Here is a 20,044-nt window from a genome sequence, read left to right as displayed (position 1 = left end):
TTTTCTAAGGAAAAGGTTCTTTTTTTCTTTGAGAAAATGAAGGTCACTGCCTTATTTTACAGACCTTGAAAAATGTGGTGGGAATACCCAACACAGGCCTAATAAATACATTCACATCACTCTAACAGGGCCAGGCAGCAGCCTGTTCCTAACATTCTGACTCCCAAATTGTGTGGAAAATCAGGAGAACCTTGATGACACACTAAGGAATGTCTAATTCTTATTATAGTACAAGTTTGTACGTAACATTATTTTTAAAATGATTATTTTATAATGAGGTTCAACTTCCTTGAACCTCATACTCACCATCTCATTTCCTTATTATTTGAATTTCTAGACTGTCTTGGATACTCCATTGCCACTGTTCATTTTTGGCTGATTTCAAGATAAATCATTCTAGTAAAACAGTTCTCACTGTGGTGCCACTGTCCTTTTTTCAGTCATTTAAATGTCCTCAGAATTTATCCTTTTAATATATTAATCAAGGGACTATATCAGCAGTCTTCAGATTACCTTCTACAATATGATTGGTTCTGTCACTACACCCTATGTGATAGCTAACTTGACAAAAGTCTCCCAGCACTTCTTCTAATAGCAAACTAGGTGAGGAGGCTGCCAATAATCTGATGAAAAGGAAATTTTAATAGGAACTGCTCTAAACTGTACTGCCTTTGAAAAGCTATTTCAAATCTTAATGAAAAACTTTTATATCAAACAAACTAAAGATTCATATGTAAAAACCCTTTCCTACTATATGGGGAAGAAGAAAAATATTAAAGGCCATAAGATCAAGATTGTTCAAATGTATTACAGAGATTTGTACAAATACCCACATATAGACACTAATGTCAAGCATATGCCAGATACATTTTCTTTTCCACAATTTAGGATCTTCTGTCCACATAACCAATAGCTTTTAAATGTTTTTAAGGGACTTTGTTATTTCTTATATTTTGCTGACTTTTTGGCAGAGAGAATTAACTTTTTTCCAAAGCCTGGTAGAGCATTCCAATATATAAATGAGTACCACTCTTCCATCATATAAACTTCTTTGAATCCAGATTCCAGTTCTAGCTTCTGTCACTTACCAGCTTCATGGCTTTGAGTAATTACATGACCTCTTTGGGTCACAATTTTCTCATCTTTAAGCTTAAATGGCATCTAAAGTCCCCCTCAAAATCTGAAGTACTATGATCTAAAAGTCGAACTAACCCTGCAATTGATTTATCAGATGTTGGACTGGCCACAGCCTGTACTCCAAGCCAGGCCAAACTCTTGGGACTATTGGAACAGGACAGGCCTACAGATACTCAGATTGTGACATGGGCAACATTTTTTCACTGGAGGACCCCCAAATCAGAGATGGTCAAAATCAATAAAGGGCTACAAAGATAAAAATATAAAATAATCTTAAATTAAGAACAGGAATCAGAAATCTTTATAAAATAAGTACAATAAAGTCTTTAAAATGTTTTTCAGTCCTATCTGGCCATAGGAAGAAATGTCAAAAAGATAGAACAAGAGCAGAGACAGAGAGAAGTAAGGAGCCAAGTAGAAACATGGAAGGGAGAAGGGCAATTCCTAATAAAGACATACAAAAGGAAAAAAAAGTAGAGCATGATAGATATGGGGAGAAAACAGACAAACAAACACACCAGGGATAAAAATTTTATGGTTTCAAGGTGACTAACAGAGTCTGCTCTCTTCTATTCATTTGAGCTGTGGCTTTTAGATTGTTCTTTCACTCAGCGAACATGTAATAAGTAGCCATTATTTACCAAGCACTTTATGAAGGTAGAAGACTTCAGGATCAAAGTCTATTGATGGAGAGTGGAAAGCACACAGTTAAAAAAATGCAGTGAGGTAACTGCTAGAAAAGAAGACTACCTAGGACGCTATGAAGGCATGATGGAAGGGTATGGAATTTCTGGGAGATGTGAGGAGGGGATGTCAGAAAAAGCTTGCCAGAGAAGGTGATGCCTGAATTTACTCTTTCTTTTTTAACTGATTGGGGTGACGTTAGTTAATAAAATAATATCTACAGGTTTTAAGTATACAATTCAATAAAACATCGCATGTTTATTGCATTGTGTGTTCACCACCCAGAGTTAAATTTCCTTATGTCACCTTATATTTGACCCCCTTTACTCTTATCTACTTACCCCCTTGGCCCCTTCCCTCTGGTAATCACTAAACCGTTTTGGCTGATTTCAGGATAAATCATTCTAGTAAAACAGTTCTCACTGTGGTGCCACTGTCCTTTTTTTAGTCATTTAAAATGTCCTCAGAATTTATCCTTTTAATACATTAATCAAGGGACTATATCAGCAGTCTTCAGATTACCTTCTACAATGATTAGAAAAACGATCTCCTCCTAATTCCTGTATGATCGATTCTGTCACTACACCCTACGTGATAGCTAACTTGACAAAAGTCTCCCAGCACCGTCTGTGTCCATGAGTTTCTGTTTGTCTTTTTCGTTTGCTGCATTCAGTTGTATACCCCACATGAGTAAAATTATATAGTTTTGAACTTTTTCTAACTTATTTTACTTAGCATGATAATCTCAAGATCTACCCATGTTGTTGTAAATGGCAGTATTTCACCTTTTCTTATGGCTAAGTAATAATCCATTGTATATATGCACCACATCTTCTATCATATAAACTTCTATCTAAGGGCATTTTGGTTGTTTACTTGTCTTGGCTACCGTGAATAATGCTACAGTGAACATCATGGTACATATATCTTTATGGATACATATTTTCAAAATTTTGGGGTACATATCCAGAAGAGAGATTGCTGGGTCATATGGTAATTCTATTCTTAATTTTTTGAGGAACTTCCATTCTGTTTTCCATGTTTTGATTTGCATTTCCCTAATAGCTAGTGAAATTGAGCATCTTTTCATATGTCTGTTGGCCATTTATACATCTTCTTGGGAGACGTGTCTGTTTAGGTCCTCTGCCTATTTTTCAATTGGATTATTTGTTTTTTTGTTGTTGAGTTGTATGAGTTCTTTGTATATTTTGGATATTAGACCCTATTGGAGGCGTGTTTGTAAATATCTTCTCCCATTCAGTTGATTGCCTCTTTGTTTTGTTGATGGCTTCTTTTGCTGTGCAGAAGCTTTTTAGTTTGATATAGCCCCATTCATTTAATTTTGCTTTTACTTCCTTTTCTTGAATTGACTCTTACATGGTTATTAGGAGAAACCAAATGGTGTGGGAAAGGGAAATGGGAATTAATCATGTAACGGCACTGGAAACCCCAGGAAAAAATTATTCAAGGATAGATTATCCACTCTGGTTGAATAAAGAGAGAGGTTTTACACTTTAGTCTACTTTTCTTCTATGGTCTTCAGTATCTATATCTATATAGTACCAATATCTCTATTTGGTCCAGCCTTTCCTTATGTCTATTAAGTTTTCACTTTGTATCAGGTGTATTATTTTATAGATTTTCCTTCTAAACTTTACCCTTTAAAAAATGTAATCTCTCTAGTTTATCATGATCACACTGAATACTATTCATATCTTCCAATACCATCAACTTATCATCTGCAAATTTAATGAGCATACTTTCAATTCACATCCAGGTCATTAATGAGGAAACTAAGTAATGCTTCCCTCAGGTCTGACTCATGTGGAACACAGTTTAACATATCCACCAATGAATCTCTGATAACTACCCACTGGGTGCTGCCAGGTACCCTAGCTGGTAAAGTGTATAAGCACCTAGGTCTAATTTTTAGCTTATAAGTGAACATGGTCACGTAAAACAGAACCTAGAGTTTTACTTTTGCTCAGGCAATTAATCTAATTATTTTTCCCTTGATTTGATCCCATGTTTAAAAAAAGAAAACATTAAGTTAGTGTAATATAATACTTTCTTACAAAACTGTTTTTATTATGGTGACTTAAAGATGTAGTTTCACTTGAGACTCTAATCCCTATCTCTCTTATTAGAGAGTTGTTAAGTTTTTCTATTTTATAATGACTTGTCAAAAATCAAGCTACTCTGGTCTCTATGACTACTACTTTTGTTCAATCCCAAGAAGACTTAAACTTTAAAGATTTATACTAGACAATAAGTTCACAGTGACACTTATAAGTATTAATTTTGAGGTGTAAATATTTACTACAAAAGAGTGTGCTGGCACTTATGAAAGCTGTGCTTTAGAGGCAGAGAGACTATTCAGGAAATGAAAATAAGCGTTCCCTACAGATACATGCTAAAATCATTCAATTCCTGGTGAGAAGCCTGTCACATGGTAATCAGATCCTCTCATGGCAATCTGACTTTTCTATTCCATCATCAGTACAGAGCCTCTGCGACTAATATAAAGATGCCATAACAGAAGTAGCTAATATTTGTTTATAATTTTTACAGATTCTTATAGTTACTGTTTTATTCCTACTGTAACCTTATGGGGTAGACAGTACTCAACAAGTCCCCAATTCACATGATAAAGAATTCTGAAGAGGAATTATTTACCGAAAGCTGAGGTGGTCTAGAAGTAAAATTTGACTGGGATTATGAAGAATAAATAGAAATCAGGCAGATAAAGGAAGATGGAGAAAGATATTCTAGGCTAAATAAAAGGTGCAGATATAGAAGTATGCAATGTTAAGCTGAGGGGTTTAAACATGTTAGAGTAAGGCCATTTGGCTGAAAGTAAAAAAATTAAATGACAAAGAAGAAAGGCTTTGAAGTCTCAGACCTGGATTCAAACCTTAGCACTCAGGTATTGTTTATTTAGCATGACAGCCCCAACAAGTTACTTTCCTCAATTTCCTCACCTGTAAAGTGGAGGTGATGATGTTTGCTCCCAGGGATGTAACGAAGATTAGAGGTAACATGCTAACACCATGCTTGGCACATTGTAGGTATCTAAACATGGCAGCTATTAATTAATGTAAGTTAATCCACCTTTTCATACCATACATAAAACTCTCCTTGTCAGGTAGCATGCATTACTTCAAGTTTGTTTGTATAAATAGGATACTTGGTACCACATGGTAGCTGAGTCACAGGCGGTCAGGAGTACTATTTTTCCAACCTTTTTGTAAGTCTGAAATTATTATTTTTTTAAGTTTAGGGGGGAAAAAAAAGGCAGCATTACAATGAGGCTCTCCCTGAGCCCTATGGCCCACCCATGACTCCCTACCTCCTTTCTAAATTTATTTTTTATAGTACCACTTATTAGTACATGATAGCCTGTATATCTTTATTTTCATTGTTTATCATACCTCACTTCATTAGAGTAAGTATTTTTGTCTATTTTGTCTAATTTGTTCACTGCTGTGTCTCCTATGCCCTAAATAGTATTTGGATGGTGCTCAATAAAGGTCTATTGAACAAGCAATGAATTGTACCTTCCCTGAAGATGTGAGGGGCCTCTAGGAGCACTGGTAATGAGAAACACCAGGATTCACATATAGTAAAGATGGCACATCTTCATTTGGTAAAGGAAAAAATGGCAAGAAATGAACCTCCAACATCAATGCCTGACTATAAGTCAAGAAAACAACCAACAAACCAACAAACCAACAAACCAACAAACCAACAAACCTCCAGTTATTAAGAAAAACAACAAATAAGTCTCCAGTTAAGAAATCACATCGAGTGGCTAAGCCATAGGAAATAATGGGGGCGGGGGAGGATATTAGAAAACCAAAGTAAATCTAAGGGTAAAAGGTTAGAAATATTTATATAAATCTAACATTACTTGTGAATTACCAGTAATAAAGATGGTACGAGCCAAGCTTTCATATTTAAGAAGAATATTTTCAAATAAGTGATATAGTTCTTTATGAGCATTATAAAATTTTTCAGAAATTATTTTTAGGCTCTAGAATTCCATGCAATTCCTTCTCTGCCTGGTAGTTCTCAGGTTATACCTGTGGTGTTCACTCTGTACTGCGATGCTTCAATTCTATACAAAATACTGGTGAGCTTTTTTTTAACTTTAGGGAAACAGTAATACTGATAGATGAAATTTTCTCAGTTTTAAGCTTAAAAATATATAGTTTCTTAAACTTGTGATACTTGTTACTATTCTATAGTAGAAGCTGGTATAATATGGCATGTTATATAGTACAAAACTATGTTTAATCATTTTATATTTAATATGTTAATATTTCACATTGTCAGGCTAATGGAATTAGAAAACTATTCTTCCTAGTTATGTGGCCTTGGGAAAGTTACATAACTTCTCAGTGCTTCAGCTTTCTCATTTGTAAAATGAAGATTAATAACAATAGCAACCTCAGAAGGTTCTATGAGGATAAAATTAGTTAATAAATGGAAGGCAAATAAACACTGTCTTACACAGAAAGAGTACTTAATAACTGTTTGCTGCTAATTAGAAGTATTAATAATATTTTATTATCAAAAGGGCATATCATCTTCTATGGACTCTGTTATTGAAATAATTCTAAAATTCTGTCGTACGCTGATACAGTTATGTATAAATAAACTCTCTCCCTGGTTGGCAAAGAAAAAATAATAACCTCTGCAGTATTAGTTTTCTCTCCACTTCATAAATTGCTTTAGGGTTTCCCATATCATATTTATAACATGCCAATTTCTTACCTGTAGGCTGGAGAAATAACTTAAACATATACTATTTTTTTTATGCATACATAGTTTTTTATTACATTATTAAGAGTGTAATCTAGTCTTAAAAGCAGCTTTTTTCTTCCAATCTCCACTCTCAAAATGTAAGGGTTCCATGGTTAATGTCAAAGACATTTTTAGCTGATGCTGTTCAGAATCGCTAATGCCCTAGCACATAACGCTAACATTAAAACTCATATTTTCCTTGAGATTTAATTCCCTAAGATACAGGCAGATTTCTCCCAGCTCTTAGGCCTTTTAGTTCTGGGCTGCCATTCACTACCTGAATGACACTGGGCAAATCACTTAATAACAACAAACCTTGATCCACTCACCTGTACAACATAACATCCGTCCTTGCAGAGTCACAGGATCATGATGAAATTCCAAAGGCAGTTTTTAAAAACTAGATGTCCTTTTACAAATGTGAGGTTATTTTAATAACAATGCAGGCTATCTGAGACAAACTTCATTAAGGCTGTTTATTTAATAATAATTTGCAAGTTGCCATTCACTGTATTTTAAAATACTGCAACTCAGCAAAGAAGAAATTATCACATCTAATAACAGTCGCGAATTAATAAATAGAGCTTCCACCAACCTGGCCATTTGCTTGTAAGCTTCTTCAGCCACTGCAAAGATATGTGGGTCCATATCACCCATGTTCTGACCACTGTATGCATTAATAATATCTTCTCCATAAATAGGCAGCTGTTCATAAGGATTTATAGCTACTAGGACTATACCTGGGGAAGGAATAAAAAAGAAAAAGAAGTCAATGATATCCTAATGGGCACATCAAACTTGGTAAAATGAGAATCGAAATTAACACAAATTTCAATTTCAGTTAATACTGAACTAACTAATTGTTAAGGATAAAAATATGTCATAGCCTTTGCCTCTGAATCTATTATACCTAGTCCTAACTACACCACCATGTAAAAACTAAACTAGGCTATTTGAAATAATAAAAATTGTGGCAATGTTCAAAGAACTTTAAATATTTAAACCAAAAATTCCACTTCTAGAAAATTTATCCAAATTAAATAACTAGAGATTAATGCAAAGGGTTTTATTTTTAAATGAAGATGTTTATCATAATGTCATTCATAACAGTGAAAAGTGAAAACAGATAAAATATATAACAGTGGTTAAATACATTTTGTAATATCCAGATGACAGATCGCCACAAATCATGTTTTAAAAGAATATTAAGTATCATAGGAAAACATGACACAAAACTGAGACTGATTCCAATTTTATATCTATTTATACTCTCTCACATACACACACATATGGGATATGTCAATATGACATTGGTTATTGTTTGGTGGTGAATTACATGTTATTATTTATGTAATTATCTTCCTTTTTATACTTTCTTATATTTCCTTACATTTTACAGTAGGTGTATATTAACGTAATGAAGTCATCATTCAACAAATATTTTTTCAGCTCCAATTATGTTTCAAGTCTAAGTGCTAGGTTTATAAAAGTAAACAAAAAAAGACAAATCTTTATCCTCAAGGACCTTATATTCCAATAAGAAATTCAAACAATTAGCAAGATGAGTAAAATATATATCATAGGTTAGATAGTAGTAAGGAAAAAGGAGAAAAAATTAAACAGAAGGGAGATCAATACTAAGGAAGAGGCAAGGGGTTTGTGATTTAGATAGGAGGGTGGGCAAGGGAAGGCTTCACCAAGAAGGTTACATATGTACGAGAAAAAATAAAGAAAAATGAAAATTGAGAAAAAGAAATATTCAGTTAATATAAAAGAAAAATAGTTAATATCAAGGATATAAAAGATATAAATTCTTTTCAGAAGAAAAGCTATCTGTTCCTGTTTAAAACAGGAGGGTAATGAAGAAATTATAGCACTGGGTAGGATACTCCAAGCAAATAAACTTAGAAGGAAATGAATGGAAATCCTGGATCTGAGTCTCAGAGAAGAACAAGTAGTGAAAAAATGATAAGAAGTCAATAGAGAAAATAAAGAATAAGAAGAAAACAGAGAGAAAAAAAAGGAAAGAGGGAAAGGAACCCAAATGTACACACATGTGCATGCTTAATTTCTAAAAGAGAGATAAAGAATCCTGAGCTGGGTCCCTGAGAGCAAATATTGCAACGAGCATGGGCCCATGCAAGCAGATCAAGCTAAAATAGTTACTACGAGTCAAGCAATTGAGAAAAAGAGAACAATCAACTCAAACCAGCCCTGAACATAAGTCTTTGGACAATGACTCTTCATGTAGTAGTTTTTGTAAGAGAGAAAAATAACTGGCAAATTGGCATTGAATTTGACATACGACTTCTCTGGTGGGGGGAAATCCAAAAACGGGCCCAGTTCTTTTCATTTTGAGAAAAATTATGTAAGTTCACAAAAGAGCTTCTTCACATAAAATGCAACCAGCTAATGAACACTAGTAAATTTTTCTGATAAGCCTGAAATGAATTTGTCTCTAAGAGAAAATCAAACCGCATCCTCCTTTCCTCATGCAGAGTTATTTCCAAGGCTATGCTCCTTAGAGGGAAGCATTCACAGTCCACTGAGACAGCAAGGCACACTACATACCACAATATGTATAAATAAGTTTGGAATCAATAAAGCGAACTCTGAGATTGTGGAGCACAGCAGGCTCATGAAGATAGCTGAGGGCCGTGAGGTCATTTTCACCCACGAGTATGTCAGGGTTTCTTAAGTGAGGCAGTTCCTTGGTCTTTGGATCTAGATGATACTCCAAATCCTGAAAATACACAAAATATAGCATATGGATAAATCACAGCCATAAACCTGAAACAAGCTCATGTATTTTTCTTATTTCCTATTCCTCAGTTGCTTCTCAGTTTTAAACACATTATATTTCTGACACTTTCCAAAAGCACAGAGACTGATGGAAACAGCAAAAAATAAGGAGAGTTTTCTTTTTCACTAGATGTATTAAGTTTTATTAACAATTTTTGCTAATATAGCTTGAGAAGTCATAGCCTAGATTATTTTTCCCAGTTACTGAAACAAAAGTTTTTAATCTTTATTTTAGCTTTTTTCTTTTTTTCCCCCTCTTCACCTGTGATAAATGAAAGGCAGTATAACAGAGTGGTCCAGACCTTGGCTCTAGAATCAGATGCACCTGGATTCAAATCCTAAAACTGGTACTTCTTTTGTGTTCTTGGGTACATTATTTAACCTAAACCCTTCCTTTGTAAAAAGGGCATAATAGAAACAGCTCACAGGGGTGTGGTAAAAATTAAATGAGGCAATGCCTAGCATGTGGTAAATACTTGGGAACTTCTGAACTCCAAGAAGCCCAAGAATCCCTTGATATTAGCAATATATATATACATATGTGTACTTTTTTGAAAGACAATCCACAGTTTTCATTTGATTTTTTAAAATTTTATTAGTTTCAGTATACAGTACATTGGTTAGACATTTATATAGTTTATAAAATGATTCCCCTAATTACTCTTTCTCTCCTCTGGCTCTCTACCTAGCCAATATATTAATGCTAACTACATTCCCTATGCCATGCTCCCCATCCCCGTGACCATCTATCAACTACTAATTTGTACTTCTAGCTTGGCCTCAAAAGTTAAGAAATACTACTCACTTTAAAGCCAAGGGAATATGGCTTTATAGCAAAGCCAAACATGGAAACTGTCAGTTCAACTATGTATTAAAGGCAAATAACATATAACAAGTGAAAAGGGGAAAAAATGCAATTTAATTGTGGGGAGGGAAAAGCTGGTTTTCTAAAAAGCCACTTTTGTTAATATTGAAAAGATAAACAGAGGCCAAATATTCAAAACTGGTTGGAATGAACTATGCTAAATGGGAAGAAAATTTACAATCTCCCCCTCTACCTCTCTCTGCCTGTTTATTAAAAGGGTATAATAAACTGGTCCTTGCACTGGCCCCTGCAATACATAAAAGAAAACCACTTCTGGCTGTACAATCTCAGGCAGAACTACTTAATGTCTCTGAGCCTTGGCTTCTTATCTGGAAAATAGTTTGATACCACCTACCAACATACAGTGTTGCTGTGAGAATTAATATAAGAAAACATAGCCCAAAGTACCTAATACAGAGTAGATGACCAATACTTGTTGAATAAATGAACTCCCTTGTTTGTCATTCAAGGCCCTCTAATCTCACCTAATTCTTCCTTACCTTATTCCCAACTCATCTCTTTATCCCTGTGCTGCTCTCTTGAAATCCTCCATGGGGCCACCAATGAGTCCTTTCTAAAACACGAACCTGGCACCTCTGTTTATAAACACTACAATCAGCTATGTTCAACTGTAGCACAGCAGTTGAAGTCCAAGAGATTCAGCATGAACACCAGGTCCTCTGTGATCTGGTTCTGCCCCCATCCTCTTGCCAGTCCTGTACTTGCCACTTTACATCCCAATGACATAAAACCTGTGTAGTTCCCCAAACAGACGTTACTGTGCATGCCTCCCAGCCTTTCCCCTTGCTCTTCTGGATCCCTGAAATGCACTCCCCCCGTCTGGTCATTCTTCAGACAATGCCTCCCTGTCTACTTATCTTCACCAGCAGCCCCCTCAACCCCTCCCTGCTTTATTCTACTTCTATTTCTTGTTTAAATTTATTATATCATGGGTCCCACAATTCATAAATATAACTATTTCTCTTACCTGACACTGATGTCAGAGAGCACACCTTTTGCCACATCTAAACATGGAATACAGTAGGTATCTTAATATGCAAGCCTTGAACTAGAACACAAATCTTTTTAAATCTCTGCTCCAGTCAACTTGTTATACTTATGATCTCCAAAATACAATCCTCACAGAGTCTGTCCTCTTTCTCTTTTTCAATCCAAATTCTATCTACATTTAAGATCCAGTCAAAATCTTTCCTCCTTGAAGCATTCTCTGACAAAGCAGCCCATGATGAATTTCCCTCTACTGGTATTTAAAGTCCTTATTGTCATTACAATATAGCATAGTGACTATGAGTAGACTACGAAGATGAATTTCTTGGCTCTAAATCCTAGCTTCATCCTTTAAGATCTATATAACCCTGAGCAAGTCCTAAACTCTACTACCACTTCAACCACAAAGTGGTGATAATAATAGTTCCACCTAATAAGAGTTGTGAGGATTAAATGAGTTATAGCAAGTAAAGCACTAAAACAATACCTGGCACATAGGAAGTGCTCAATATATGTGAACTGTCAGGATAGTATTACTCTTTTGGTAGTTAATCAGAAACTCACCTTTGACATCCTAGTGGTATTAAACCACTCTTTACATCTTATATTTTATTTAACTTTTCATGTTCTTATATCTAGTTTCCTTGGCTAGACTATAAGTTGTTTAAAGGAAATTAATGTCATAAAGGTTTTAAGAAAAAAGTGTGACCTGCTGTCAAATGCAGTGGAGAGATTAAAAAGGGTGGAACTGAGTCCACTTATGCAGTGAATGCAGACAGGAGAGTACTGAGACACAATTGGTTTTAAGTTTTTCTGGTCACTAGCCAAGTGCTAATACATGATAACTTTTCAGTAAATATTTTTCAAGTGATAAGTCCTAGCAAATACTGAATCTCAGACTAGCTTCTTAGATGATGTTTTCTTAGTTAATATGACAACATTTTATGCTAGCTGAAAAAAAAATATGCATAACAGGCATATTTGGGAGGATTAGATGTGAATCCAAACCTAATCATAATAAATTCATGAACCAAAATAATGGACTTTTAAAGCATCTACTATTTTTACAAACCCATTTGGAATAGAAAATTGTTTGCCATTTTGTCATTTTTATCATACAGTAAGTAAAAATATTAGATTAATTCAAAATTTACCTTCCAACTGAAGTCAAATACATCACAGCAAACTAACAATTTTGAACTCCCTTCACTTTATGTCAATGAAGTGTTAATGTTAATTTACCTTTCCTTCCTCAAGGTGAAGCAGGAGGACTTTATCCCCTGGCTTATAATCTTTGAGCAACTCTGCTGACTTCCAAACTTCCTCGGGATCAGGTATCCAAACCCTGGCAAACTAAAAGATGAGAAAAAAAGTTTTGAAATAGCAAATCAATTACTTTATAATTACATATAAAACATATCATGGATTTACTTATAATTAAATAACTTATGAAAAATCTTGGCCAATATGAAATTTAATTTTTAAATTAGAAGATGAAAAGTATTTTAGCCCTCGCAGTACCATCATGCCCAAATTATATGAAAAGCATGCTCTGTATTTTGGTAATAATTTCACAATATATGTAAGTCAAATCACCATGCAGTACACCTTAAACTTACACAGTGTGGTATGTCAGCTATATCTCAATAAAACTGGGGGAAAAGTATGCTCTGAAGAAATAGCTACAACGAAACTACGACTTTGCTTTATATAGTAAATGTTACCTGAAAATGTAACTGAGGTTAAAATGTGACATATGAATCTATTTTTTCCAGTAAATGTGAACTTTCATGGATTTCAAACATGATTTGGAATCACTGGTGTGGAGGCTTGGCCAGTTTCGGCAGCACAGCTATCTTTTTAAAGCAGGAGTTACAAATTGCATTTTTTATTGTGGTTTTCATCCTGTGCTCTGCAAAGCCTTGGTGATTTCTCAGGAATTCCTTAGGAGCCATTAGGGTGTGGAGAAGAAGAGAGTAAGCGTGTGGCTTGGAGCCACATGTGTTTTACACACTGGACATCTGGAATTTTCTTTGAAGAAAGTTCTGTTGCAAATTTTTTTAAAAATTGAGAAAGTACTGTTGTCTAGTATTTTGCCTCATTATTTTATAAAGATGAGTGAAAATGTTAAAAGTAGTAAATATGGCCAACAATAAGTTTGGCTCTTGTAGGCTGAACATCATGAAAGGTACATGGTGACCACAAGGGGTTCCTGAAGCAGCGAATCTTTAGCCTCAAATAGAAACTCTGGTCGTAAGCCAATTTTGGACTTTGGGTCAATGCAGAAGAAAAAGAACAAAAGATATTAACATGAATGAATTCTCCAAACTCCATGTTGAAGAGATGTTTTATGATTTCTTGGATTCCTCAGGAACGAGCCTCCCTTTAAAACATATGTACATGAAACCGTGATGCCCATTTTCAGGAATACATCACATACGAAAACACCACCACTGCCGCCTTTCTCTATTTTCTTCAGAGCTCTTTCTGCTACTTGAACTTATTATTGTTATGTTATTGCTCATTTATTATTTCTCTTCCTTCATTAGAACATAAGCTCCATGTCTGTCTTGTTCAATATAAGAATGTCTTTGTACATGTTTTTTCCATAAGAAGTGATTGCTAGTGTTACATGTCAGGTATGTTACTGCAATTTGTTTTATAACTTTTTCCCCAATTACGCAGTTCATAAACTGGGTAATATCTGTACACATTACTAAATTCTTACTCATTCAATAAACATTTCTATGTACCAACTGCTCCCTCTCTGAAGCTTACTTTAGAAAGCTGGTATTTCTGTAATTTTCTCTGGAAGGATTTACTGGTGCTAGAAAAGATATGTAATATGTGAGACTCCAAGTCATGACTGATGAAAGTAAAAAAAAGCAAAATGGGTCCAAGTAAGTTTGCAGAAGTATGTATGACATGCTCTAAACCTGAGGAGATTTTTAATAAAATCTAGAAAGAAGCGCCTTTGTGTTCTTTGTCAATAGCTCAGATTTTTACAAGTATTTTGAAAAGAGGAATGAGCAGGTACTTTGCCAATTTCCAAAAGCTAGGTGTTAACAATAGATAGTAGAGGGAGACTAAGGTTCTTATATTCACCAGAGATAAGATATTTAAAGACCAAACATCACCCTGATAACCAACTTCCTTTTATTCTAAAGAAATCGATTTTAACTTTATTTCTTGGGAAAGTATCCAAGGAGAAATAGGTCAGAAATCAGTCTACTATTACCGTTGTCTTTTTATGGTTCTTTTCCATCTTTAACAGTGACTGCAGAAACACCTACACTAGAACTGGGTCAATTTGAGAGGTGTATATATATACCTTAGTTGCTAAAACCCAGAGGAATCTCAACCTGACAATGCCCCTTCCTATTGCCTCTGTCACTTCCAATCCTACTTTCCAATCTTCCCCTAAGCCTCCCATGAAAAACACACATGGCAGCCCCAAAGAACAGGACTAAACTTGTCCAGCCACATTCAGTACAGAGACTGGGGGAAGGAAGACAAGAAGACAAGGCCCCAAGACCCCATGAGAAATCTAGAAATGGGACAGGGCAGCAAGAGTCAGACAGGAATCAGAAATTGGGGTGGACACACATACCTGTAAGTCTGTTAGGGCTTCTTGGTAAAACAGAAGCAGTTAGCAAATGATAACACTAACCAAAGCGAATCAGACTGGACACAGCTCCCAGCAAGACAGGGGAGGTCCAATGGCATACAACTCACTCTGTCTTGATTAGCTGGTAGAGGGTGGGGCTTTCCTGCAATGCTCCTCATTCCCCTTTCCATCTGTACTCTAGTTTTGGTCCTCATTATCTTGTGAGTCCCTCAAATATCTCATTCATGACAGTTCAGACCTTATTTTAGTTATTTATGGGTCTATCTACTGCCCACACTAGACTGTATGTCCTTAAGTTGTATTTGAAACCCCTCTAAGGGTGGCCAAGTCCCTGGCTCACAGTCGCTGGGCAGCACATTTGTTCTGATTTTATTTAAGACAGAGCTAGGGCGAGGGAAGGAAAAGAAACCGGAGAAGTGGGATGAAAGGCAGCAAAGGCAAACTTCACAGAACTATCTCAGGATTTTTCCTGAAGTTACAAAGCACAGTTGAGAAGCGGGAAGAGTCAGAGACTTAGAGAAGATACCTGAAGTAGCAGGCAAAAAAAGAGTAAACGTCGATGTAGGAACTGATAGAATAAGGAGAAACAAGGATTTGGGATCTGAGGGGCTGCCACTAAAGCCAAAAACAACGACAAAATGAAAACCTGTAGGAGATGAAAAGAGGAAAGAGGCTTAAAGTAGGTAACATTAAAATGTAAACACGTATCAAAGAAGATTTATGACAATTCAAAGAAAAATCTGACTAGAAAGAGAGTAAGAACTAAATGGAGATGGGTTTAACTTTATAACAGTCAAAATCTGAGAAAATAAGGCTTGCACAGATTTAAGTTACATAATGGCTTGCAAGGAAAATAAAAACCATCTATCTTTCAACAATGCAATTTAATGAGGCCTGTCTGGCAATGATGAGGTAATTCTGACAGTCTAATGGAAAAGCACTGGAAAGGCAGGTTCAAGGGACATGCTTGTACTAGTACTTGCCAGAAAGGGGCACTAAACAGTGCTGGCTCAGCCTAGCACGGCCCTCACACCTTCTCAGGGGTTACACCCATCTCTGCACCCTTAAGGAAGCACCAGTCACCTTTCTTTCTGTATCCTACCACAATAACAACAGTCAAGAGGTCCCTGATTAGTGCTGATGACTCACTGGAAGTTTTACTAACTTGTCTTTTGTCAGTCTAGGAACCCTGAGATGTGGGCACCAAGAATAGTTGTTTCTGATGCCTCAGACACTTTGGGAACAAGACTGACAGTAACAGAGTAAATGACCAGTCCCTAAATCCCAAAATATCTGACATATGTGATTTCCTCTCCTTCCCCAAACTCCCACATACATTATTAGCTTTTCATACAGCAAATACGTACATCTTTCCTAGCTCCCCTATTAAATCATAAGTAGCTTGGCAACATGGAATCTGCTTGATTCATTTTTGATATCCCACTGTGAATGTACACGAATATGAATGTTTTATGTGACAATTCAAACAAACCTATGATAAAAACTAAGTATCCCTGTAGGCTAGGAACTGAAGCAGGAGAGAAATCCTGAATCATCATACCCTCTCCTCCAAACACTGACATTAACATTGATACTCCATATAGTGACTAAGTAATTCATATAACCCTTGTGGCATGTTTTTGATGTAAAAAATTCAGAAACTACCACCCTAAAGCATATAATGGGCTTTCCAGAATTTTTAAACACACACAATCTCCAAATATTTATTGAAGAAAGAATGAGATAATGAACTACATACCTACCACTTAGGTTCAGAAATCATTAGTAATATTGAAACTCCTCGATGGAAAATATTCTTAAACATTTCATTTTCCATCCATTTTCACTCATCACGACTATTTCTCCAGTCTTGCCAAACTATGGGTTTGCTGTACCATGAAAAAGCCCTGCTGCCTTTGCTTTAGCTATTTCCTCCATCTGGCACAAAATCCCTCCTCTTTTTCAGCCAGTAGATTCCTATTTATCTTTCATATCTATGTTAAAGTACCACCTCCTCTAGAAAGACTTCCCTGACTTATCATTTGGCATTCCATTCTCAATGTCCCCATTACCTCAGAGAATCTCCATCAGAATCCTTATCCCACTAAATGACGTCTTTGTGTGTCTATCTCCCTCTAGAGACTGTGATATCCTTGAAAGAAGGGGTGGATCTTCTTCATCTTTGTCTTTTCAGCACTTAACACAGAGCCTGCTTATAATAATTTCTTAACAAACTTTTGTTATATGAATATTCTTGACGTCAGATATTACACTATTAGAGGGCAATCTAAAAGAAGTATGGGCAAGAGGCTCTCAGAGTCTTCTGAAAGGTTCTATAATTTTCAGAAGTAGAGAAAGATGTAAGCAACATCAGACAATTGAGTTTTTAAGAAAATCTGGACAGAAGGAAAAAAAGCCAGAAATTTAGGAAATAGAGAAATCATGAAACATCCTTTCTTCTCCCTCTCTTCCACAAACCCACACCTCAATCCCCTCAGAATTCCTGTGTTTAGAGTGGAAGCTACCCCTCACTTCTAGAACAGAGTGCCCCACTCTCAACCCTACCAAAATTCCTCACTCAGAGGCCAAAGTGTTGTGACCATCACTTCCACCAGCCATCCTCTGGAACAGCAAAGGGGGTAATAGATGGGACGAAAGGTAGCCAGAGGGTTAGAGCAGGTTAAGGAGTCACACTAAAATGGGGGTAAGAGAAAAGAAGGGATGGGGGTGAACACATGGTGCATTCTGCGTAGGGCTGGAAGTGAAAAGTGGAAGTGTCCTGTGTCCCTCCTATGGCTTCATAACAATGTATGCCACTGCTGAGCAAAATGACAAACACCAACCTGCCTCACGGTTGTGAGGAATGAGAGCTAACATTTATTGAGCACCTTCTCTGTGTCAGTAGAGACCTAGGTATTTTACATATAGAATTCCATTTAGTCATCTCCATAACCCTATTACTAGCCCATTTTAACAGATATTGAAGCTTAGACATCAAAAGTGGTAGAGCTAGGGTTCAAATCTATGTCTACTCTAAAAGCCAAATACTCTTTTCACTTTACCATGCTTCCCTCTTTTAAAACAGTAGATTTTATGAAGAAGAAACTCTGCTCCCCAGCTCCTAAAATATTGCTCTTGGTATCTTAATGGAAACAGCTATCAAACTGGTCCATGTCATGAGGTGAGACTTGTTTCATCTAAGACAATGTGTCAAAGCCACAGTATTCAGCCTAGCATCACCCTGCAGTATATCCCAGTTGGCTCTGACCACAGAATGAGGCTCTGCCAAAAATGCGTTTAGGGAATAACAGCAAAAAATAATCTGAGGTCTAAAATTTTAATAAATGAATGACTTCAGGTACATTTATTTCTATAAATAAACAAAATGATAGGGTTGATTTAAGATTTTTAATTTCTTTGTAATTCTTGAAGTTACCCTGCATATATAGTAAAAATGTGCATGGTTTAAAAGTAAATCAAGTTCAAGTCAGCTTCCAGGAGACATTGAAATTATTTGAAATTCATGAAGAAAACAAGAACTCGCAAATTAATGTTTATGTTTTATCACACCGAGTAGCAAAAATTAAATAACCTATTTCTCTAGAGCTTTAGAATGAATATTTTTAGGTACTGCAGTTCTATAATATTCCTGTAAAGATTATTTTTGGAACCAGGTCTCATTTTATAAGCACAGTCTTAAATGCACATCAAGAAAAATTACTATTTCCATCTACAATTAGCTAGTGGGTATCTGAAGATAAATTTCAAAATTCTAAGTTAAATAAAAGTAAAACAGAATCACCATCAAAGAATCATGTTGATCATCTTCACCACAAGGCTCCTAACTTTCCTTTACTCAATTCTTGTTATATGTTTTATAATTGTTATTACTAAAGAAGTCCCTCATTCAACAAACAGTGTAAGAAAGGTTAAATATCCGGCCCCAAAGTCACTCAGCTAATAAATGATAGAGGAAGTTTTCAAACCTAGGACAATTTCTGACTTCAAAATGCTTAGGATATACGGTATAAAAAAGAATAAGACAAACATAATCCCAATGAATCACTTTCTCCTGATTGTGACCAAAGTTGCCCAATTAAGCAAAACAACTCACACTTTCCTATCATTTTCAACACTTGCTCCCAATTTAGAGAAAAGTATAAAAAGGGTCAAATTAAATATGTGCAGGCCTCTGTTATAGATATCTTCCTCCTACACAAAATATCTATCACTCTGATAAATACATTAGTGCTAAAAGAAGTCATGAGTAATTATTTAAAAAAATGTCTCAACATGGTAAATTATGAAGCAATCAGACAACATATACAAAATATGAAACACAGATAAGCATGCCCCAGTAGTGCAGGTAGTTCCCTCCCGTTTACAACAGGTGGCTTCCTTTGTTTTGTCCCAGCTTTGGGGGCAGACAGTTGAGACTACGGTCTGGTGCCAACTCAGAGCACATTACAGGTCTTTCATGATCTGGTCCCTGCCGACTTCTCCTGGCTCATCTCTCACCATTCCTGGCCTGCACTTGATCCTCTAACAACTGCAAACAGCACTTTGTTCCTCCATCTCTCTCTCTCTTATTCACATTATCCCCAGGCCTGGCAAACCCTTTCCTCATCCTTACCACCCATTAAATGCCTATATGTCCTTTAATAGCCCATCTTTAAGCAGCATTTGATCACTAACCTTACAACACACCTGGAACACACTTTGCCTGGCTTCTGAGACACCCCATTCTCATGGTTCCCTCTTACCCCTTGCTTAAAACTCTTAGTAACCTGGAATAAAACATTCATATAACCTCCTAGGAGCCTCATATTATTTAGCATCTGCCTGAAGAGATTTTGGAGAACGAGCCTCATCTCATGACAGTCTCTACTACTCCAAAGGCTTAGCCCCTCTCTCTACTCTACCAAGGGCCATCTGCACTGGATTTCCTTCAACTACTTAAACAATCCATGCCATGTCAAGTCTCAAGACCTTCTCCCATACTTTCTCTTGGCCTAGAATCCTTAGCCTCACTGGTTGTGTTTCTGATTCCTACTTATCTTTCACATTTCAGCCTGAGTATCTACTATGTGGAAAGACCTTCCCTGACCTCTCCA

General features: G+C 36.1%; 1 protein-coding gene across 1 annotated transcript in view; it reads right to left on the bottom strand.

The window, feature by feature from the left end:
* Positions 1-20,044, bottom strand: part of MYO5A (myosin VA) — a 165,176-nt gene that overhangs the window by 93,817 nt on the left and 51,315 nt on the right. Inside the window, exons 3-5 of the mRNA XM_015595836.2 lie at positions 12,545-12,655; positions 9,199-9,370; positions 7,223-7,367 (exon numbers count right to left, since the gene is read on the bottom strand). Of these exons, the coding sequence (XP_015451322.1) occupies positions 7,223-7,367; positions 9,199-9,370; positions 12,545-12,655 (428 nt within the window). The remainder of the gene's footprint in view (positions 1-7,222; positions 7,368-9,198; positions 9,371-12,544; positions 12,656-20,044) is intronic.

This window comes from Pteropus alecto, unplaced genomic scaffold (genome assembly GCF_000325575.1).
Source record: "Pteropus alecto unplaced genomic scaffold, ASM32557v1 scaffold86, whole genome shotgun sequence".
NCBI lineage: Eukaryota > Metazoa > Chordata > Mammalia > Chiroptera > Pteropodidae > Pteropus > Pteropus alecto.
This window is presented reverse-complemented; position numbering and strand designations above follow the sequence as displayed.